Genomic DNA, 24,594 nt, shown 5'->3' with positions numbered 1-24,594 from the left:
CTGATTGTCTCTATGACTGCTTCACATTTGAATGACTACTGAAAATATTTATTCTAGCTGAAATTTCTCATGATTGCTCTTTAATAAATTAATACAGTGAATGATTTTGCTACTTTTACAAAAACAGAGACTTCACACTGTATTCCCTCTTCGCTTGCTGATTCTGTCTTCAGGCAACCTGTAGCCTTATTATTCAGGTTAGCCTTACTAACTTGATAAGTCTTACAACATGCTGCTTAAGAGCTTGTCATGTGCCTATCTCTTTGGTAGTTGAACACACTCCAAAAGTTACAGAGGTCTGCTGCTGATAATGTCATTAGTTTCAGATCAAATCCCACCCAGGACAACTGTAAGGGTAGAGTTTTCCCGGTCTAGAAGGAAGCAATGCCCAGCAAATACTTTACAAATATCTTTCTCTCATCCTGCATAGTACTGAAATGCTGCAAAGGACTAGAGCATTGGCTCACTGCACTAACCTATACTAAAGAATTTATAAATTTCCATGCTAAGCTGTGCCAAAATGGTTTAGAAATACTTCTAAACCTTGCTTTGTGTGTCTTGCAGTTATCTGGAAGTCCACTGTAAAACTGGTGGCATTATAGCAGAGGTTTTCCAGGAAGCAAGTCAGTCCCAACAGCAAAGGCAGAAAGACTACATGGAGTGGCTGCCACAGACGCAGAGTGGTAGGTCATGAACACTGCAGTGAATCATAATGACGAGAGCTCCTCTTGACTGTATCAGCCACGTCATTCCAGCCTCGTTTTAAGAACACTCCAGGAATAAGCACTGGCCTTGAAGTTATCCTGCACTGCACTGACGCTGTAAGCCCTGGGAATCTCTGCTGCTTGGGTTAGACTTTCTCAGCCCCAAGACCTAGAGTGGGGATTCAATCCTCTGCTACTGCAGAAAGAGGCCTCAGATAAAATTCCCTCCTTATGTTACCCATGTGAAAAAAGTAATAAAGTTCTTCCTTTGATAAAGTCAACAAGTCTTCTCTCTTTTCCTTCAATGGAATTACAGTCTCACTCCAGGAGTCTGAACTTCAGAAGCTTCTCTAATATAAGATTTCACCTGTCTATAAAGTCAAAACTGCACCTTGCTAAAGCATCAACAAACTCCTCACAAAAGCTAACAGGGTCTGTCAGCTCCTGTGGCTTTAGACTCTGTCAACGTGGTGTTTAGTTCCAATGCTGCTACATATTTAAATAGCTTGTATTATTTTTAGACTGCACTTTTTCATGTGCTTATTACAAAGCACTTAAACTTTCTTGTGAGACAATCAGATGAATGTATGAAAGTACTTAAAAAACTCTTTACAAGACACCAGAATGACTTACTCAACAAAGTCTCTGATGTACTAAAATTTAAGACCAGAGGAATTTATCTTATACATGAATAAATCTTCTCTTCCAGAAAGGGATACCTTTTGTTTTACAGAGACAGAGAATCCTTCAGTTCCCCCACGGTTATCTGTGCCTATGTTGATAAACTCTGTACCCTAATAGAAAACTCATAATAAATTAGATAAAGAATCCTTTAGCCTCCATTCGTTTCTCATGACTCAATTATGATATGGAAGTGTATTAGCTTTTGGATTTTCTCTTTGATAAACTGAACAGCATGAGCTCTTAAAGTCTACTGCTACTTTTTTTTTTCTTAAATGTTGAGTCAATTGCTCAGGCTCTTAAAGGTCTGGCCTGCTCTAAGCTTAGCTTTTTTTCTTCTTTTCACATTTTATCCCACAAAAGGAAAATTCTCTGAAAAATTGTGCTGAAATACAACACTTAAAACACTTACTTTCTAATATTCCTATCAAAACACTGAAAAAGAAGTCTGTAAGCATGGATTACTCTTCCCTTAACTCGCTTACTCACACAAAAGTTGCAACAGATGTAGTTTTTGAAATAAAATTAAAAAAAAATCAGAAAGAATTCCTTATACATACCAAATGAGGGTGCATTGATTTGAGACGCAGAGAAATTGTAGTATCTCCAAACACAATCAGTTGCTAGGTATTTCCTTGCTAGTTCCTGGAAAGAAAATGAATTCATCCATTTATAACACACAGGAGATATTAGGATAATGTTATTACTAATAGGTGTTCCTTTTAGGGTACTGAGATGTGAATACATTTACTTACTGGTCTTTCTTCACAGAGGTGTGCTAAATTTGACTGTGACACTTCAATCCCAGTTTCAGCTGCTAGAACATAATGTAGCAGAGCTTCATGCCTAATGTTTGATAAAACAGATTAGTGAAAAACCTAACAAAATCACAAGTGTTTCAGTTATAGTTAAAATTAATACCTAAACTGATAAAATCACCTAGGAGCAAAATTGGGTATGAGGCTTAAAAACAAGAGGCTGGTGAACTCATGCAACAGCTACATCTACTGTCAGCACTTGGTGTAACAAGCATTGCTGGATCTCAAGAATTGCTTTATCTCTTGCATTGAAACTAGACTGGCTCCAGTGTGCATTTACTCTTTTGAGATGAAAGATTGGTGATAAAGCTGTACTGACATTAAACCAAATTAACTTTTTGAATGTTTTGGAAAAAAACACATTCTTAAAAGATTCTTTTGCTGTGTGATTAAAAAAAATAAATCTAATATTAACATACTTGTATTCATATCTGTCAAAAATTCATCTGAGTATATCTTTGGTACACTTTATCTTTTGCCAATTTATTTATGTGACTTTGTTGTTCTGTCTTTTTAGACAGACTTTTAGACTTTTTGGAACAGAAATTTTCTCCCATACTTGAACACGTAAGAGAACAGTCTCAGTCCCTCTATGAACATTAGGCATTTCATTTACTGTAAAGCTAGTAATAAAAGATAATTTTGCATTTGCAATGCAGCATTTCAGTGTAGCAGTACAGCACGACAGCACTGCCCATGATTCCAGAGGACATCATCCCTTTCATATCTCTTTCATGTTCTCTGTCCTTCATCTACTCAATAGTGTGAAGACCACACTTTCAGAAAAAAAGAAGTTTCAAAATAAAAAGCCTTTTTCCTGCTACTTTATGTACTACTTTGTGCATCTTTTTCCTATTAGACTTCCTACTGAAATCTCTGAATTAGTCTCTGAAGATCAAACAACCTCGATTCTCATAGGTGTGTTTGACATGCAGCAGCTAACAGCAGTAACTGAGGAACAGGTATTATTTGGTCTGCTTGGCAGTGTAACAATGCACAACTGCGCAAGATACATGAACAAATATTCAGAGGCAAAGATTTATTTAAGAGTGTGTTCATGTTGAAAAGAGAGATGACCACCAGACCAGTGTTTTTAAGTGACTGCCCGATACACTTCCATTCTCTGGCACCTAAAGCGGGTGTCTAGCAGATTCTTCCTCCTACCTGCTGATACCAGACTTTTTGGTAACTTAATGCCCTACCTTTTGGGATCTGAGTGCCCTGTGAAGTGCATATGACTTTCTTGGGACCGTACTCAGGGTGAACTGGGTAAAGCCACAGGTTGTACATCAGAACCTGTACAGAAATGGTAACTTGAGATTTTTTCAGTGCTGGAAAGTGAGGTCAGTTCTCAGGAGAGCCTGTGATGGACCAAATATAAAAATAACTTCTGCCAGGAACAGGTTACTTCGAAACAGTCCACTGTTTCTTGAAGATCTTCTAGGTCCAAAGCATTAAGTGCTAGCAGGGGCAGCCTGCATGGCTAAAAAGGCTGTTGTCTTAATTGTGTGACAGTTTCTACAGTCTGATGCCTGCACGTACAGTATCTGGTGCTTATGCCTACAGGTCACTAGGACAGCTGAGTGCATGGTGAATTCACTTGTAAAGTGCCTTGCCTACTACTAGAGACTATGGCTAACTTGATGAACACTGACAAGGCATGTCTTATCTCAGCATTACGCATCACTACTCCTTGCACTGCATTGTTACTTCTCACTGCCTTGAGGCTTATGTTCCTGTTTGCTAGCTAAAAAGTCACATGAAAATTAAAATGTGAAGTAAAACATTATGGTTTCATTGTTTGGGTTTTCCCTCAGACTGTTTCTTATCAAGCCCAGAAAGGCCCCGGTGCAAAAGCAACTATTGCCTGCATCGTCCTGAGGCAGCATGCACTTGCTCAATAATGTACTTTCAGAAACTCTCCTGAATTTCAAAATGGTGCGGGCCTTGCCAGAAGTACCTGGGAAAGGTACTTCCCACGCACATGGGAAAGGAAATTTTCTAATAAACCACAGAGTCTACTGTGCAAAACAAAAAATTATATAGAAGAGAGAAAATGTGTGTTTTTTTAGGGACAGAGTGGAAAAAAAAGAAGTGAAAGGCATTACTCTGGCTAATCCAGTGCCCATTACATACAGGAGTACTACCAGATGAAAAGCACAGATAGCAGAAGACAAAAAAAAAATGACCGGCCCTGCTGTTTCCTGCACACAGTCTAGTGCAGAAACTCTGCATCCAAAGCGTATGCCGATTTCTAGATATCCCTTGAGGAGACTGTTACCTTTGAAAACAAGACTGGAAAAATCTCCAAGAACATAGTGAGCTTAACTAATAGGAGCATTTTATTTACACACGGGTTTAGTTTGTCTTAACATTTTATCTATACTCCTTGGGATGATCAATACCTTCCTTCACAACCTGCATACAGGGGCCCTCCCATTGTTTGCTCCACTAATTTATATACAGCCACTTGTAATGTGAGTTTGTGGGCTCTAGATGCAACACTATTTCACTCCACAAACTCTCTCTCTTTTTCTCTTTTGATCCTGTCAAAATGGTTGAATTACACTTCAGGTCAACTCCTGCTTCCCTGTATGTCAATAAGTGTTTTGACACAGATTTCAGTGGTGCTACTAGTATTTTTTTTGATGCGATGGCCCAATGTTAATTGTTTTATCATGCTATCAAGTAATAAAAAAATGGAACATGAACTTGAAGAGAACAGAACAAACATACCATGAGAGTTCCAGATAAGCATTGAGTGCTTTTCTGATGACGTGACCTAAGTAACCGTTCTTCTCTGCAATATGTTTTGCCCAGCTGTAGAGAAAAGGACAAACAAAGAAATAAGAACAGCTGTGCTGCAGTAATGTTATCCCAACTCACATTGACATGAAGGACACGAAGGATATGGGATCACCTTCTGACTTATTTCATAAAATAAACTGTGGGATTTCACAGTAATTGCTGCATCAATCATGCAGGTGTTGACTGAATGAGAACATAATTATCCGTTCATTTCCATGAACGTACCAGAGACGTCCTGTGCTTTTTCTTGGCCAAATTATTTGATTTTTTGAAAAACAAAATAAAAAAACCTTAGTGATATAAGTGCTATAATTTCTTATCAGTCTTTTTATACCACGTTGAAAGCTGGTCATCTCTCACTAAGGAAATATGTGCTGTTTTGTTACACACAGTGTTTTTTTTTCTTTTTATTTCCCTTGGAACAACTCGGAGAGCCTACATACTTGTGCATCTAGAAGTTCACCAGAAATACTCAGCATCACTCAAAATCTACTGGGCATTTAAATAATACACATACTCATGGGGATCAAACTTTACTGCAAAAGAATTCTTTTTTCAGGGAGGTCAGTAAGATGAAGTAAAGGATATTTTGACTTAAAAGATATTTTTGACTTAATTGTGGACTTAAAAATCATCAATAATCAAAATAATCCCACCAGAAATATATTCTCCTTTAACAAATGATTTCATTTCTTACATTACAGCTTTTTCTGGATCTCTGGGGAAGTCTTCCATATTTCCTGTGATGTAGTACAGAGAACATCGTAAAGTCCCTTCTATATGTCCTCCTTGAGCAGCTTTATAGAAATAGTGCGCAGCTACTGTCTGCAAAGAAACAAGACAAAACTAGCAACTCCATATTATTAATGCTTATTGAGTTTTGCTTCCCAAGTCTTGTTTTATTAAATAAATTCAAAGCAGAAGTTGGCTAGTGCAGGCCAACCACTTTTAATTGCTTTTAGTGTACTTAAGTGAAATGAATTCCTTTCTTCAACTTTTAAGCGTTTAGGCCAGAAAAGATTTTAAAAACCTGAACTTTTGAACAATAAACAGAAAAGTGTCTAAACATACAACTGACACCTGGTAGTATACAAACTTTACGGAACTAAAATTAGGTACTAGTAGAGAAATTAATAAGGAACCCTGGAGAACAGACACAGGCTGGGACTTTTACAATGGCGAGACCTAAGTGAAGGCTGGGGAGCAATAGTAATGCTCAGGATGCCTTGCTGTGCACAACTGTGCTTCTCAAGTCTCTGAAACTTTTATAAAAGGTAACTCAGACTGAGCCGGCAGGGACAGAGCCATAAAAGCAGGAAGGCTGTGTGACTCTGTGTCTTACCCTTAGAAAGAGCAACCTGTAATGTAAACCAAAGCAACATACAGCCTGAAATAACTTATTTCAGGAATTTTTAAACTATCTGTATCTGTTTTCTGTGAGCGATCAACGACTTCAGAGTATCCTTCACTGCCATAACAAAGTACTTCCTTCCCATAGCTTTGATCAGTAATGAAACCTGGGCACTTTTAAGGGTACTCTTACAGCCAGACTGCTCTGAACAGTGTATTTCAGTCCCCAGGGAAGGAAAACATGTTTGTCAAAAGCACATGTTGGTGAGCACTGCTGCTGGCAGCAGAAATGCTCGCTGTCTGGAGTACATCCAGATCTCAGAACCCACAGGCCACGCTGAAGGCTTCGTTTAGCTCTGAGCACAAGGTCTGCTTGCATTTCTTACAGCCTGCCTCGCTATGTTTGTGCTGTTGGTTGAGAACTACCTACACACAGCATTTTTTGCAAAGGTAATTAATGGAAATATAATCAAAGTAAACCTTTCTTGGTAGGGAAAATACATGGTACTTACTGACACACACAAAATTAAACGGGCTATATCACAGGAAGACACAGTGGCAAAACACTGCCATCTACCATGGTTATGCTAAATAGCTACATTTGTGAGTCTGGCTTAGAAGTCTTTTAATGCAGTTCCGAAGTTTGCAGAAGCAATGTGAATACAGCATAGGTGCTTACAAGTTCAGGGACAAGATTCTGTTGCTTTTTTCTGTTGGGGAAAACATCCTTCCCCGTAAAGTACCAGGGAAGTCATCAGTGCTGAGAAACTAGTCTGCTTGACCCAGGGTGGCAAAATTAGGAGCTAATTTTACCTGCAACTGCTTTGCTTCTAAACTTAAGGAGCACAAACGCACACGAAGAAGCACAGCTGAGAAATTTGAGTAACATCACTTTCTCTCTCTCTGAGCAATCTGACTGAATTGCCCACTACCACTCTTCTCTGTGACAAAAAGCACCAAAAACTGTCTCAGAATAAACATAGCCATCTCAAGAATGAAGTCAAAATTTGTAAATTGGGCCCCAATGTAAAGAAAATAACACTACAGAATATTTACTCACTTGATTTCTACTGGGTACTCCAGGGTAAATCCCATCTAAATAAAGGACACCAAGGTTGTAAGATGCATCTGGATTCCCCAGTTCTTCAGCAAGTAACCAGTGTTTGGCTGCTTTTCTGTAGTCTCTTTTAAAGTTGTGGTAATACCATCCCAGTCCATTCACTGCTTGTGGCAAGCCCTTACGGAAGAAGGAGAGCAGTCTCAGATCATGCATCAACTCTGCCTTGGGTCACATTGCAATTTCAACCTGCTGCCCAATTTTGGGTCTTGTCACGAGCTTGCCTGTCTGGACATCTGGCACATACATCCAGTCAAAATTCCCATTGGGATGGAGATATAAAAGATTTGCCTTTTTTCCCCTCCCACTTCTTTTCCTTATGGCCTCATGTTGACCACAAGAGATTATAAAGTCACTCCCTCAGAGCCTCCCACTGCTCATTAAGGAATGATTCCACCCTGAAACCCAGCTACTTTGTCTTCTTATTCTACAGAGCCTCAGCCATGTCTGCATTCAGACCCGTACTTGGTGACAGGAACAAACTGTGAAAGTTTTTCACTGATTTCCTCTGCAAAGCCTAAACGAGAGAGGTATCCTTGTGTGCATCTGCAGTGGAGCTAAGGGAAGGCGATAAGAAAAAACAGGGAGATAACTGCACTTCCAGACAGGATTAGCAATCAAAAAAACCCACCCACTTCTTTTAAACTCGAACATTTCTGTAAGAATAAATAGGAAGCAATTAACACAGAATTTTCCAATGTTCTCAAAACACGGCTACGTGGTTTATTTGACTAACCCCACATAGATCTTTTTAATACCGTGCAACACAATGAGTTGCATCGTTAACTCAGTAAGCACAGATTGTAAGGAGAAAATCTTCCTGGGACACAGTTTTTATTTTGGCTGCAGTGAGTCACTATCTCCTTGTACAAACTCATGTCGTGGATCATACGGTGGCTGTAAGTTTGCCAGCAGTTCAAATTACTCAGCACCAACAGATAGGTTTGGACATGCTATTTTCTCTTATTTGAGAATGGATGTTTAATAGGAATCCTGCCAGAAACAGTGACATAAGGTAAAAGCTACCTAAAAAAAAGTCTCAGTGCACAAATCCAAGCTATTTGCTTGCTACTGTCTGCCAAAAGCTTCTACACTGCACAGTCTCTTTCTGTGGCCTCTGTAGTAAGAACTGTATACTACTGGCACTTAGGAAGGCCCTCTGGAAAAGGATTTATTTTCCTTTCAAATTGGAACAGTGTTGCTTGCTTAGTCATTAAAATCCAAAAGCAGTTCAACTTTTCAATAATTATGGTGTTCTTTTTCTACAGAAAATGTACTTGGGAGAATAAAAACTTAAGTATCTGAGCCTAGCAAAGGTAAGCAAATTGTTGTCTCTAGGCTGTTCCCAGAAATTTGCTCTTCAGATCCCGAGTTAAGGGATATTTGTCATATTGTGAAAGCTATTCTGTTTATTCAAGTCTTTCCCAAACTGTCAGAAGAAAAGGTAGTCTCTCGTGTTTCAAAGAGATGACAGACACAGTAGTTTCTTGGTGGTGGTCCATAATGAAGTCCCATGGACATTACCAGAAATTTAACTAGTTCTGGTTTTCTGGAACAAGGAAGGTAACCAAGATCTAGGTACTTCTTTTTACAAAGCAAGGTAAGAAACAGATCATAGCCTGCGTAACCTGACAGCACTAGATCAACAAAAGGAGCAAGGCTCCTCTTCTCCGTGGTGCCTGTCCATGTTTTCCCCAGCCATTAAAAAGTTAGAAGACTTTGGGACATCCTTATCTTCTCCTTGACATAGGAGAGATGTCCAGAGAGAGCAAGTATGGCCTTTTTTACATTCACCAGCATCCACCTACAGAGACTGGCATGTCAAAAACTCAAGCTTGGTGGGCGCTTTCATGAAAAAATATTTTTAGTATGGTCTAAAACAAAATGCTTCGGAACGCGAGACAAAAACATACTCCTGGATAAACTACTCACTCCCTAAGTCACTTAACCATCAGCAAGTTCAAAAAGACGTAAGGAAAGAAAACTCTTTTTCTTATGTAAGTTTGGCTGATTTTTGAGTGTTCTACTCCCTCAGTTAGGGAAAATAAGTCTTTCAACATTCATGGTGAAAGCAACTGGAAAACCAACTATTTTTTACACAGAATTATTATACGTATTTCATATAAAGCAGAGATCATTAGTATTAGCACCTCTCATAGTAGTTTTGTGACAAAATATAGTATTTTACCTTGGCTGCTGCTTTCTTCATCAATTCTAATGCAAGCTTTGTGTTCTTCTTCACACCTTGGCCCTAGGAAATGGATATATGAAATAATCATTGTTTACAAATGCAGAATACAGGCTAATGAAAATTCACATCATTTAAAATGCATTTTAACATTGATACTGTTATTTACTAGATGCCATTCAGCTTCAAAAAGCTACAATTTAAAATGCAGCTTTGTGCCCATCCTTCATTCACAGCTTTACAAAACCTTAATGATCCAGTCTAGGAAAAATTATTTCACCATATGATCCATGTGATTTTTATGGGTAAATAATATCACACACATTTAATTTTAAGCGGCCAAGGAAAAATTAATAGTATCATGGATTGTTCACAATTTGGTAATGTATAAGAGCTCTCAGCTTGCCTGAAAAAGGATGTCAGAGTGCCTCCAGAGGAAATACACAGATGTTATGCTGATGAGGTCCATATAAATAAATTCCAGACACAGGTCAAATAGACTACGGATGCTCAAAATTAACACAAACAAAACTTAAGCAAACATTTTGCAGAGAACAGCCTTCCAATGTCAAAGGAATGAGATGAACATCTAGCAGATCTGTACTAGTATCTCTAGTTTTTCATATTGTAGACTGTCTTATGGACAACACAGTTTAGCTGATACCGCTTATTTGACTCAGCTGGGGTTGGACCTGAGTTTAGCACCTATTGTCTATTGCTTCTAGTAGGGAAAAAATAACTTCATCGGGGACAATTAACACCTGCTCAAACAAAATCCCGACTTAGAGATCTAATAAAGGGCATTCTAAGACATTATAAGAAAGGATCAAACTTTCACCTACAACTCTACATCCAGGCCTTTCCCTGCTACTTGTTCAGATATTTTGAGCTAACAAGCTGCTAGGAATAATTAGGGTCTAGAATTTAGGTGGTGTTTTGATCCTGAATCTGGTCTAGGAACAAACTGACTAAACTCATTTTCACTTGTTCTTTTTAATAGTTTTTTGACATAGCTGGTAAAAATCAACACCAGCTCTATTGAATGGTTTTCAGAGTAAATCCAAAATCACCCACGTACACTCTCACAACGCATCACTGTGGATAATTCAGAAACATGGATGTTTCTAAGGAATGATTTTTGAAGTGAACACATGAAACATGACTTACCTTAAACAACACAATGGCATAATCGTATATTAACACTGGATCTTCTGTTTCTGTTGCACCCTTTGCATACCATTCTATTGCTGCTTCAGGATTTTTTGCCACTCCTTGCTGGCCCCAAAACAGCATCTGAGCCAATCGTTGCTAAAAGAAAACAAGGTAAACACCAACATCATAAATATTAGTACTGAGATTGGAATTTCCAGTGGAACCAACTTTTTCAGGCTTAGATGGACTTTAAACATGTGAAGAAACTAGTTATGTGTCCTTAATAGTTTGGAAGCAACTAGAATCAGGAATATTCATGGGATTTCCCAACGACGGAATGTACTGATAACAAACCTCCTTTTATAGCTTTAAAACCTCCTTTTAATGGCTTTTATAGACCATGAAAGTCTGGCTTGATGTAAGTGCCGAGGTATGTGATAGAGGCAGTGGTAAATGCATGCAAATGATCCAGTACTACAACACTGCTGCTGATCTGACTGCATCACGTCAAATACAAATCCAGGGAAAATGATCAGACAAGGAGTTTGCTAAGTCTCAGTAACTCTTGCCTTTTACCTTCCTTTGTTGTTATAGCTGTTTACATGGTCACTAGACATTACCTGACAAAAACAAGGGATATAGTTCAAGCTTATAAATAACAAGTAATTCCAGGTTTATAGAGAAAAAGTCTGCTTCACTCTTCTCTGCATCTTTCACAGGTAGTCTACAAATGCACATACATACGTGTGTATAAAATCAAGAAGGAAGAAAAGTATTACTTTATACCTGTGCAGCTGCATTTCCTCTCGTTGCTTCATGCTTTAACCACATAAAGACATCACCATTTTCTTTTGTTTGAGCTTTTAGCACTTCATCATCCATCAGCCTTATAGTCTCAACAAATGCCTGAAGAGTAGGTGAACAGAATAAAAAATATTACAAAGGATTTCATACACCTGCCCTCCAATGAAAAAGGTGCCTGTTTCCTATTTCTCCTTAAAAATTCAGTGGTCAATTCTGAGTTTTAAAATTCTCACCACCTCTTTGCTGGCCAGAATGTTAAGGGACACCCTTACATCAGTTACAGTACAAAATCGTAAGTTCACTCTACTTTGGAAGAGTCTGGAGAAATATCAACAGCAGAAGAAAGTCTCAGTTTTAAAAGCACAAAGTGATTTTGTTGACTGAATTTAAAACAAAAGGAATATAATTTTCTTTTTCTTTTTTGTTTTCTTTTTTATTTTTTTAAGGCTTTTTAGTTTGTACAGAAATCTCTCCCAAAACAAAACAAAACAAAAAAATGGCTGGCAGACAGCTTAATGAAGACATGCCCTACAATGCAGTGTTTGTACCTAGGTGATTCTCTGCTTGTTCTTCAGCAAAGTCTATTGTTTATATAATAACCAGTAATCATTCTTTCAGAATTCTAGTACTGGCCTACCTTGAATAGTCTTTACAGATAAAGCTGTGCTATCTGCTGCTCAGCACCTAGTTCTGAGGTCATTTTGCCATAACTTTATCTCTTCCCATAGGTATTTAACAGCCAAATCTTTTACATTTGATTATAGAAAAGGTAGAAGTACTGAGAGGATAATTCATATTTCGCTTGAACTTCCTGATGGTTGGCTGCTGAAACAGCAGACCAGATGTTTAATAATGATGGCCAGTAATATTAATGATTAAAGATCTGAGTGAGGTATTAATGCCCAGGAGCAAGACTTACACTTTACTGAAAGATACACATGTGGACAATTCTGGGGATTTTCGATTAATTTTGATGTGTTTTCCCCCTTCCTATGAAATGAAGTAATGATACATGTAATTTGGGGGATTTTATAACAATCAGATGTGTTAATAATTGTAAATGAAGACTAAAATATTCTGTTCACATAATTAATATTAACATATGAAAAGTAATTTGCAATGAAAATAAATCCAGATACACTTAGAATTCTTTTACCTGTTCCCCTTTTATAGTGTGCTGATCCAAGGATGTCTTTATTGCAATATTACTGTAATAAGCATACGACAGCTCCAAATCAATTGGATAGTTATTAATGCCTTGGTAATGTTTATAGCCAAGATTCATCACAGCAAGTCTTCCGTTCCCCTGAGCACCAACCAAACTATACAGCAGTCCCTGGCAAAAATCAACAAAAAAAACACGCATGAATTCACTGCATATCTCATACATTTAGCATCTTTGCGATTTACAGGGAACAGAGAGTTCATAATGGTAGCTGATATACTAGCTATATAATGTAAACACAGTAACAGAATCAAGCATGATTCCAAAGTAGCTGAAATTTCCCTTATATGCAAAGAAAGCTTTGAAAGAGAAGTTAGATTCTCTAATTCCTTTTAAAATATCGCCTTTACACTGCAACTGCTAAGTGTGTGGTGATTTTTAATGCCACTTTAATATAGCGTTAATTATATGCTGATACTTTTTATACTCGTCAGTGACTTATTTCTATTGTTACTGACATCAACTAGAGTTTTAGCACTGAATTCAGTGAAAACAGATGAAGGCTAACAAACAGCATGTAAAAACTTTACCCTAAGGATCTGACAGGACGAGGAGGTTGGGACTTGCAGCTTACAAGCACAAAGCTCCCTCGAGCTACACATTATTTGGTGCTAGAAGTGGTCTAGGTACTGCACATTTGCCAACGTTATTTTCAACAGCACTACAATTTTTCTCCTGTGCTGCAATAAAAACAGCAGTGCCCCATCTGCACTGGGTATTAAATTATTTCCTACGCTATATGAAGCAGATCCAATAAAGCAACTTGTTAGCCTCCATAATTAGTAATAGGTACACTTTATAATTAGGGTATTAAAAAACGGTTCCTGTCTCAGGTTTCTTGGGTTTGTGAAACACAAGTCAACTTGGTCTCTCAGGATTTCTTTTGATTAGTGTCCAGTAACTACATTAGGCAGATCTGTTATTCTTTACAAGCATTTTACCTTACACTATTATATCATCGTTAAATATCTTTTGGCATTTTCAGTACAGCCCTCTTCCAGTGACAGATACACTTTTCATTTGACCTTGCAATGGACTCCAGAAACATTTCAGTTACTTGTAACCTGCCCAAGAAGTATGGAGTTCACAGTGTGGTTGCTCAGCTGAAGCACAGTCATTTTTTTTCCCCCAAAATATTAAGGTATTTCCCTACTCTACCCAATTTTAGACACCTACAAGTAACCTAGATGGTTTCAGAAGCTGCCACTTTTTTTTTTTTTTTTTTTTTTTTAACTACTGAATGTAAATTCTTAAAACCAAAGATTTAACTACTAAGACTTTGGATTGCAGTTACCAGGTCTCCACCACAGAAACATTAACTATCTAAACCTTTCTACTGTGGTTACCTTTAATAATTTGATCATATACTCAGTGCCACATTTTTGTACAGAGTACCATGGGACTTCTTTTCTGACTCTGCTATGCAACCTTTTCACTTCAGGAGATTTGCCTGAAGATAGATTTTTTTCATACCCATCTACAAAGGATGACTTGAGTGTTACTCCCTCGTCCTATGTCCTCAGCAACTGGGAAAAGAAGCACGTTCTATGCCATTCACCTTACCACCACTTTCAGGTCTTATTAAATCATTCATTTCCCTGCTATAAGGACTTCATTAAGACTTCACTTCCATTGGGTTATTTAGGAGTAACTGTATTAGAGAATGATTTCAGCTGCAGCCTGAAAAGGGATCTGGAGGCCATCTCACTTTTTTTTTTTTTTTTTTTTCTTTAAATTTCTACTGATCCTAAATCTATCCCAGTTTTAACTTGCCCTTAAAGGTAATCAATTGCACAGACATAATGAAAAGTATTAAATATACTACCTTTGTACGATCCACAGGCACGCCAAGCCCTGTTTCAAATATAACTGCAAGGAAATAGGAAGCCTTATGGTATCCACAGCAACTGGAATCCACCAACAAAGGGACAGAGGAGCCCATCTTGCTTAGGCCATCAGCACTGGATAAATCTTTTGCAACCTTCTCAAATATCCTCTGGCCAACTTCTAGAACTGCATCACTTTCATCTTCTAACACAAAAACACAACATAGGACAAAGTTAAAATCAGGAGTTAAAATCAGGAATGGATTTCCCTTCTTTGATTTAATACAACAGAGTCAGATTCTGCTGTTTCTCATGCTGAAAGGTATTTTCAATACAGACAACAAGAATTCCTAGGTATTGTTGAATAGGAAAGGTGAATAAAAATCCCATATCAAAGTAACTAACCACTGAAAACATCTCTCTACTTCCATCTACATAATAAGCCATCCTTTGCAGTACAATACAGAAACCTTTACAAAGTTAGACGATGCGAAAACAAAAATCCATGAAACATGAACTGAAGTCAAAGCATACCGACTTAAATGACATATATTGTGGAGTTATTTCAGAGCAATAACATATGATTACCATCTGGAGCACTGAAATCCATCTCTTGCAACATTTTGAACAAGGTGTGGTACTTTTCCCTGAGTTCTTTTCCCCACATGAAGGCATCACATCTGGACTTTTCTCCGTATTTGCGAAGCTGCTCTAAGTAATAGTTTTCAGAGTAACCTTGAGAAAACAACATATTTAAGTAAGACATGAAAGCTGACTTGGCTGTTCTGTAAACAAGCCTCCAGTAGAACAAAGATGTTTCAAGGGTACATTAAAAATTCATGGGCAAGATGGACACTTCTATAGCACAAAGCAGTATTGAAAACTGATACAGCTAGCATAAGCTGCTTAAAAATACATAAGATTTATTCTATTCTCTTCCATAATATTGCCACAATGCACGCAATCAAATTCTAATTGGAAACACAAGTTCCTGTTCAGCACACATTTAGACTATGATACTCTTCTTTGATTAAAGTGCTTTGGTATAAGCCTGTCAATTGCTTTATATTAGCTGACTGTGGAAGAGACACTGTCGCAAAAACGCACACATTTTGGGGAAAGGGCTTAAAATACCAAGATGACTTTAGAGTAATTTGGTAATGAAACCAAAGACAGGTAATTGAACAGCTTCCATTTAAACTTGGAAACGTTTCTTTGTCCCTTTGTGTACCTGTCTTATTCAAGAAGAAAAATGACAAACATGATTTAAGTTTGGACTCTACTGCACAAAAGCTTCTGCAGGAACAAAACCAGTTTTAGCTACCAGTAACAAGGCTAAACTCTTAAAATTGCCCTTTTCTTTTTATTCGTATGACCAAATTTAAATTTACTTTTGATGATCGTTAGCCACAATGTGGTAAAAGGAAAGAAAACAGGTTTCCAAAGATGACATCTTTAAATTAATTTCTCATGGATACTTACAATTTCTTTGTGCTAGCTGGCCTTGCCTTACAATATGTTTGTACTCATAAACTACTTCTTGAACGTCCATACATCTCTCATAGTAATGTTCAATTTGTTCCACTGTTTCTTTGTCATAAAGACGGTTAGAAATCTAGAAAAAGGCAAATGATGAATAAATGTCATCTACAGCATCTGTTGTTTGTTGCCTATACCTTAGAAGTGTTCTAGGAAATAATAACAAAAGGAAAGATTGTTTACTACTATCAGCTTATCTGGCACATCATGTTAATGTGCCAAGAAACCTGATGCTGGTCACAAAAGACTACGGCTTCAAACAGTCAGCATAACCCAACAGATGAACTTTAAAAAAAATAATAATAAAATCGATGAAGACTGTGTGCTTACCACCAGCTTTAACAAAATCATAAATTAATCAAATGCGTTCAATATTGTATCGCTGAAAACTCTGGAAAACTGAGCAATACTTCAAGTAAGTCTTTATTTAAATACAGATTTGGTAACATTGCTTTATATACTTGGTTCTAAAAGTCTTATCTTTTAATATTTGAAGAGGTAACTAACATTCCTAGACCAGAACACGAACAGATTGTTGTATATTGGTTATATATTTCCAAGTTCTCTTATGTGTCATAGCAAGTTAATCATTTAGTAAGAGCTTCAGTTCAAAAAAAAAAAAAAAAAAAAAGTCCTGTGTTTGTGTGCCTAGAATGCTCTTACGATCCCAAATAAATTTCCCTTTGTAAAGTACTGCTGGCTGGCTGCTAATATTTAAACATTCCCAGGTAATGCTGCTGTTTACCTGTTCTGTGTCCAAGACATTGAGCCGATAGTATTTCACGGGTCCAAAGAATGCTTCGATACCATTGACGTATCCACTGCCTCCAACAACAAAATATCCAGCAGTGTCGTCATAGTAGAAGTCTTCCCTGAAACTTGAAAACATGAAAGAGAAATAAGCTGGCTATCAAGAGGTATTATGAAAGAAAGAAAGAAAGAAAAAAATAAACTTAGAATTTCAGTAACCAACAGCCTTAAATTTATTGCCAGTATCTTTTTCTTTTTCCATCTAAAGAAATTTACTCTAAAAATCCACTCCGTTATTTACTGTGAGGATTTCTGGAATAGATTTAACAAACAACTTGTCTATAAAAATTGTAAAGCAGCAGAATGTTTTATTTTGCTGATCTGTAGGACTCCTCTGGAGTTTTATGCGTCATTAAATAACCTCAAAGATTTCAATTCCATCCCTCCCCTGCACTTCTCTAAAACTGGCCTATCAAAATTTAAGTTATTTGTCTCCAAGAGTTACTGTCTTTGAATTTACAGTCTCTGGTTTGTAAACCACAACAGAGGAAGTTCAACTACGAAGCCTTCAATGCAATTTATTTTTATGCAGTTTCCATACTAAAAATCCTGCTATCTGCCTAAGCAAAGCGGATACACTGGTGAAATCCTAGCTGCTTCATGCAATAGCAAAACTTCCTTTGACTTCACTAAGGCCAAGACTTTATTTGAAAGCTGATCCCAATACCACTGATCTTCCCAATCAGTTTTTAGTGGGAGGCTCTGTGATTCTGGGATCAGACTCCAGGACCAGACCATGCAGCACGAGTTCATGGCATTAACCAAATTATACAGATCAGATCATTCTCAGTGTCAGCACAGTAACACATGCTAATTTTGAGAGTACAGACAGTAAAAAACACAAATTTTCAAAATCTGGAATCTCAGTTACAGACTTGTGTTGTCATCCTACCATTTTCCATACCTGAACATACACACACACACTCTCAGCAAAACAGAAAATGTTGCTTACATAAAAGACTGATGATGTTGTCTTCTCAAATTCTTCCCAACACTGCTTACTTCTATCTAAAAGAACACAAAGTATTAGTTGTAGTAGACTAAATATTACACAATATTAAGCCACTTTAACTCATAGTTCACAAGATTACAGCTGCAGCATGTTGGATCTCCTCTGTGCTACAGAGGATGGTGTCACGTAGCTGATTTATGTCAGGGAAGCGTAGTGGAAACATGGACAGTTGTCTGTGCTGGCTGATCATGAGAAACAAAAATAGCAGAGATGTTGCCTATGACAGCTATTTCATTCCTGTGTTCAGTTATAAGACATTTATACTTTGCTGAAGCTTTTACTTTTCCAAACTGTGAAAGTTTGTTTGCCTTTTATGTAATGAAGAGAAATCTGATCATCTCAAGTAGCTGTATCCTACAGGTAAAGAATGGTCAAAAAGTTAACATAACAGGCCATGATTTAAAAAAAAGTCTGGGTTCAACTCCCACAGGAGACTTTCAGTGCCAGAATTTCTAGGATGACTGAAAAAAGGATGACAAGATGAGGTTTTCGTAGACATTGCTATTTTAAAATAAGTTGTCTAAGGACTCACAAAACAACCTTGCAAAATTTTATCAAGTGCCTAGCTATCCTTATGGATTCATCCACATCTTTCAATACTCTTAAAATCCCACCTAATTTCTCAATGCTTCAATCTCCCAGCATTCCCTAATTTTTATTTTTATATATATTTTTATATTTATTTATTTATTTATAAGATCACATTGGTCTAAGCATATCTCATCAATGGAAGTGAAATAAGTAATTGAATAAGGAGATTCTTGTGCACGTTTGCAGGATCGTAGCACTTAAAAAATTGCTACAGGAATACCTGTCAATAAGATGTAACTGAACCACGGTTTTATCTGTCCCAAGACTGGCTCTAAGTACTGAAATGTTTTTAAGTTTGGTTCTACTTCCTCTGCCTGCCACAAGAGTGCTCATTAAACTCTTTGCAGCTCTCTTATTTTGTCCAGAAGCGGAAATTAATTAACCACAGGTTTTATCTCATGCCTGAATATACTCACTCTGCTCTCTCATGCAAGAATGCTTTTCCTTAATCTAATTGTACAGGCAATCCTCAAGTTCCCAACAAGGCAAGACTAATATAACCTTTTATCAATATTGACAGTAACTTCTGCATTTGTGCCTCCAAAATTCATACGCTCTTCCACTTCCCATGAGTTTAAATTAGTAACTACAAATTAAACAAGCAGAAGACAGTTCGGAGCACACAAACCCCTTCCTTCACTTCTCCTCTTAACAATATATTTAAAAGCATGTTAATACACATCTCTACCTCATTTTCTTGCAAGCCCATCAGTCACCTCACCATTTACATACTTAAAAAGGTGGGGTACAAAAGGAATAGCAGTAGTTTAGACTGGACATAGCTCTCCCTGCACAGCATTGTTTCAGCTTTATCAGTCACTTACCTCATAACTTAAATCTGCCTCAGCTTTTCTGGCAATTTATTAGTAATTATTTTTACAATTGAGAATTTAATCTATTCAACCATTTTCAAGGAGAAAGAAGCTGAGAAAAACAGACTGATAAGGTTTTTGATTATTTTCACACCCTAATATCTTAATAGCGGGAAGTACAGACAAGGACTTGGGAGTGGAGACTGAATGGTTTTCAGAGCTGCTTTTGGAAGGTTCTTATGAAAAACAATTGTGATTTGTCAAAATGTAAATTATGTATTTTATCTACTACAGAGGGATACTGCAATATTTTTTGTGTTTTTTAATGGCAGTCAATCCTATGCTGCTCTGTTAAATATACAAAATTTGGAAACTACACATGCTTTCTTTTAGCTATGCTGACAATAACATCTAGACAAGAGGCATGCTACTGTACAAAGAAGCCAGACACTTAAATTTTCATATCAGAATAATAAAAATGCATAAGTCTCCGAGTCCAAAGGCCCTGGGGGCTATTCACACCATGTAACTTATCTAGATAAAGTATCTAACCCAGGAGTTCTGGTTCCCCATACAGTCAATAAAGTTGCCAGACAGCAACTGTGCACCAGGATACCCACTGAATACGCAGTAATTCTAGGCACTTATCTTAAGCATCTAAGATGATTTCCTGAAGTCAGATAGTCTGTACATCTGTGGCCAATTTCTAGGGTAAGATTTTTCATTCTTTTGCTATGTGAGCACGTGCAGATTACAATATTCCTCCCAGACTTACCTGAGAGGTTTGTTAAGGGATCTGTCAGAGGCATAAACAAATTAGACAAATCTCAGTCTTGATCTGGTAATTAAGTAGCACACGTACCTGTCCACCCTTAAAAGAGAGATCCAGTCGAAACCACTGCTTCAGAGGCAGGCTGAAGCTAGTTTTCACTGCAAGGTCATCTCCTCTAATGAGGTGCATCTGTATATGCACGCAACCTGACAAAGCAACAAAGGAGGAAAAAGACAATAAACACCACAGAAATATTAATAATGGATTTTCTCATGTATTATTCACAGTGATTCTGTCCATCAGCAGACATCTGTCATTAACAGACATCTGGGGACTCACCATGCAGCACATCAACTCTAACAGAATCACAGGGAAATGTGTTCTATATCTCAGTTATGCATCTCGGTTGCTAATTCACAGGCTGTCACGTGAAACTGTTGAATCAAAACCAGCTTATTGAAGGGATAAAGACATTAAACCTATCTGTTGATCTCAAAAAACTAGACGTGATCACAGCAAGCAGGGTAACAGGGCACATGAGCATCTTACTCAGTGCTCGTATGTTAGCACACGAAAGCATGATGACAAAGTACAGCAAGACACTAAGCCCTATTAGTTGGACCTGCAGAAGCTGGGCTCACAGCCTGAACCTGTAAAAACAGAACAGGCTATTCTGATATCCTAGTCTAACACTGAAAAAACCAGGCCCCAGAACCTCTCCAAGCAAGTCTCAGACCAAGTTAGTCACTCCCAGGGGAGCTGTTGTTTTTGTTTGTTCTTCTAAGAAACACATCCAGTTTATAAGGGAAATACAATGGATAATGGAGAACACACCACGGTGTTATGCCAACTGTTCTAATGGTTTATTATCTAGATTGGTAACAAGATACAGAAAATAGAAACTGCAAAAATAGTAGAGAGGAAGAGATTAGCAGTGAAACTTGCAAAGAAGGGAAAAAATACATCTTATGAGAAAGCCAGGTGTGTACTTCTAGAACTCTGCAATATTTTTCCCCTCTGAGCTTGCCAGCCAGTCCCCATCTGCTGAATTTTGTTCGGTTTCAGAGACTGAAGAGCCTTCTTCTGGCAGGAATGTTCTTCGACTGAAAGTATTGCTAGACTAAGTGTTACCTCAACCTTTATTTTCGGATTGGGGAAATAGACTATGCTCTTGAACATCACAACATATGCATGAACTTGAATTATTTGAACTTCTGAGGCTATTCAAAATTTTTAAGAAATCTCATGTAGTAGGCATATAAGAAATGGGAGCAATATTACAATAACACTTCAATTTCAACACTTCAGTTTTCAAACACGACTCTTAGACATTATAGTCAAAGAGTATTTCATGAGATCAGTTTCACAAAATAGGTCTTATAATATATTTATAACTGTTGTTCCTAGGCACAAATCTATAAAGGTTTTATTAGACCCCTTCTGAAGGCCATTAATAAAATCCTTTACCTTCCTCACTTAGAAATACAGCAGGAGTACCATACATTTCTTTTGGATCAATAAAATACAGGATACCACACAAGTCCTTTTCACAGTGATGCAGTAAATACAGCCAGATTGAAACGGTGAACCTGCATGAGCAAAAATAAACAAAAAAATCCACTCCTGATGAGAAATCTCCCTGCGTAATTTGAAAAATATGCATTTCACTTCAGTTTAGCCAACTGTATTCACACATGTAATCTTCAGAATAGAACCCATCCTGTGCACTAAAAACCCTCAGAGCAACTCTACGTAAGATTGTTGCATCTATGATCTCCTTATAACCGAGCACTTCTGTGGTACTGACATGAGAGGAGAGTTAAGGGAGTGTTATCTGAATCAATTCCAGAACGGTGAATCAGAGCTACTGCCAGATCCCACATCAATAGGGAACTGAAAAAGCAGCTGAGACAACTTGGAGCCACCCTCCTGCTTGCAGACTACAGTACAAAATCCCCAAATGCTCATTCTTGTGATCTCGATTGTAGAAGCCAGTAAAAACTAAGCTCTGTCTACTAAGCTATACTAACCAACAGCTGTGAAAATATGCTCGGGAGGAGCAGGTGAAAATGAAGTGAACGTCTGGGTAGTACAAATAGGCATGAATACTTGTCACAGAGCTGAATCAAAGGACAAATAAAGGTGGAGCATGATCAAACTATGGATCAGTGCAAAATAAAATAAATAAAAAAAGGAAGACCCAACAATGTTATCTACTGAGCAATTTCTGAACAGAGCTGGAATGGTTTCACTGGCTCTGATGGCATTACAAAGCAGATTTGCTAAGGCACTAAAAGCAGAATTTGTACCACTGGATCTGATTTTAAGGAGTCTGTGCCAGACTAAAACTGCCTCTGTGCTACTGACAGGAACTTGGCCACTTATTTCCGTAACAGCAAAGTCAGCTCAATGCAGAGTGCCTTTGGCAATAATAGCTTCAATGTACAGCCCAGCAAAGCATTACAATGCTTTCTGACAAAGTTCTCAATGACTTCTGGAAGGAGGTATTGTAATTGAGACACAATGCAAATATTTGTTGGGTCAGCTTGCCTTGCATCCCTTGAGCAAAGTTTCTAGGCACACAGTACCTTCTACCTTAACCAAGGTAGGTCTGAAAGTGTAACAGCTGCTCTCATGTTAAAACAAAACAAAACAAAACACAGATAAAATTGACCCTAACATAGACTACACCTTAAATAGCTAGTAACATAATATCCTCCACAGCTGGCACACGGGTGAGGTAGAAGGGTTTGCCAGCCATGCCTGCCCATAAATATCTCATTATGTGCTCTACAGGCAGATGCTGTACTCCCAGCAATACCGCCTGGGCTTGAACATTGCTCTTTCCCTCTTTCATCTCTGGCAATACAGCAAACTTAAATGCTGGACCCTCCATTTACTCCTGGACTGCCAGTCTGAGTACATAACCTATCTGGCCAGATTTCCTGGGATGCAGGTGGGGGCAATGCTGACTCATTTCACCTCCGCCATTGCCGCAGTGCCACGCAGGACGAGCAGTCCCCCACGGTCCCAGCCTGTCCCTGCTGCAGGCTGTGCACTGGCAGCTGCCTCAAAGGACTGTTGCCTACCTCCAGTCCTTTCTTTACACTGAAGCTCAACAACCCTGTTAAACAATAAAGGCAAATCTATTCTGGAAAGCTGCTTTAATTAACTAAATCCTTGACTGAAATCGAATGAGTAACTTCAGTTTGATCCATCTGCTCCTGTTTGCCTCTTGGAGCAGGGGGAACCACCACTCACATACAAGCAGCTGAAGGAAAAATCTCTTCCACTTCTTAACAGAGCTACCCAAGGCTGTCACACAACCACAGCACACAGGCAATGCTTTCTGTTAACACTGGAGAGATAATCTCCAGTCAATAAATATTTGGAACTGTGTGGAGCCACTAAGAAGCTGCATGAATTCACGCTGTTTTCTCAACCAGAGCTTCAGTACCAGAAGCAGAGTGCAGCTGCACTGTTGAGCAAAGGGCAGCAGGCTATGTAAACCAGGCTGTCACCCATCCTAAAGAGGCCAGGAGCTAAAAATTGCTCTGTCCTAATGACTTCAGACTTACAGGATGATGGCTAATAATTGCGTGGAACCTGGACTTGTCGACAAGTCTTCAGCACTCCCTGATTACAGGCCTAACACAAAGCTGCAGGCAAATTCAAGTTCCTGCAACCATTTCCCATTTCTGTGATATGGGAAATGTTACCCCAGTTGCTGGGGTAACAGCATCTGGTGGAAGGGAGATTATGGATGTACACGCGTGCACGTGCATGCCAGCGCAAACACTTTTTTGCCTGAAGTTGCAAAATATGACTGAAGAGTTGTGACAGTTTGGGGAAGAGGAAGAAGAGCAGAGAAGGATGATCCTACCAGTGCGATTTCTCTGTAACTGCATGGTGTGCAGAGCTAAGTGGTTTTACCCCATCCGACTAGGACAGTTTAGGCAGGGATGGTGGAAATAAACAGTGTTAAGCTCAAACTGGATGATTCATCAAGGCAGGGGACTCTAATCACTAAGGGCTTGTCTTCTGCAAAATAACTAGTGTGAATTTATATGGAAAAAAGCTGTTTTCACTGCCTGCCCTTGCAAGAAACCACTGCAATTAGCCTGCAAATGGTGTTTGAAATGCACATCTTTTTGTAATGCAGAAAACCTCAGGCTAGGTAGTCATGAGGCAGCTGTCTGATCATGACAGCAGTATCAGCTAACCTACCCTCCCCTTACTGTACATAACCAGCTCAGTTTCACCTACCACTGGTATCTCTTACAGTACGTCTCAGCACAGGGCTGTGTAAGTATGTCTCTAAGGTTCAGGTTAATTCCCTCCAAAAATAAAAGAACAGAAGGAATCACTAACTAGTTTCCTTTTGA

At 38.2% G+C, this 24,594-nt stretch overlaps 1 protein-coding gene across 2 annotated transcripts in view; it reads right to left on the bottom strand.

Annotated features, from left to right (window-relative positions):
• The window catches only part of SEL1L3 (SEL1L family member 3), a 37,408-nt gene that overhangs the window by 6,051 nt on the left and 6,763 nt on the right, over positions 1-24,594 (bottom strand). Inside the window, exons 4-19 of one of the 2 annotated variants that reach the window (XM_082758525.1) lie at positions 21,677-21,798; positions 20,300-20,415; positions 17,975-18,030; positions 16,958-17,090; positions 16,156-16,288; positions 15,262-15,408; positions 14,673-14,878; positions 12,779-12,958; positions 11,605-11,724; positions 10,834-10,974; positions 9,667-9,729; positions 7,422-7,598; positions 5,709-5,836; positions 4,940-5,023; positions 2,141-2,231; positions 1,946-2,030 (exon numbers count right to left, since the gene is read on the bottom strand). In XM_082758525.1, the coding sequence (XP_082614651.1) occupies positions 1,946-2,030; positions 2,141-2,231; positions 4,940-5,023; positions 5,709-5,836; positions 7,422-7,598; positions 9,667-9,729; positions 10,834-10,974; positions 11,605-11,724; positions 12,779-12,958; positions 14,673-14,878; positions 15,262-15,408; positions 16,156-16,288; positions 16,958-17,090; positions 17,975-18,030; positions 20,300-20,415; positions 21,677-21,798 (1,982 nt within the window). The remainder of the gene's footprint in view (positions 1-1,945; positions 2,031-2,140; positions 2,232-4,939; positions 5,024-5,708; positions 5,837-7,421; positions 7,599-9,666; positions 9,730-10,833; positions 10,975-11,604; positions 11,725-12,778; positions 12,959-14,672; positions 14,879-15,261; positions 15,409-16,155; positions 16,289-16,957; positions 17,091-17,974; positions 18,031-20,299; positions 20,416-21,676; positions 21,799-24,594) is intronic. The other variant, XM_082758526.1, reaches the window with a different exon arrangement.

This window comes from Aythya marila, assembly GCF_965140915.1.
Source record: "Aythya marila genome assembly, chromosome: 4".
Taxonomy (NCBI): domain Eukaryota; kingdom Metazoa; phylum Chordata; class Aves; order Anseriformes; family Anatidae; genus Aythya; species Aythya marila.
The sequence above is the reverse complement of the archived record's forward strand: the minus strand, read 5'-3'. Positions and strand labels throughout refer to the sequence as shown.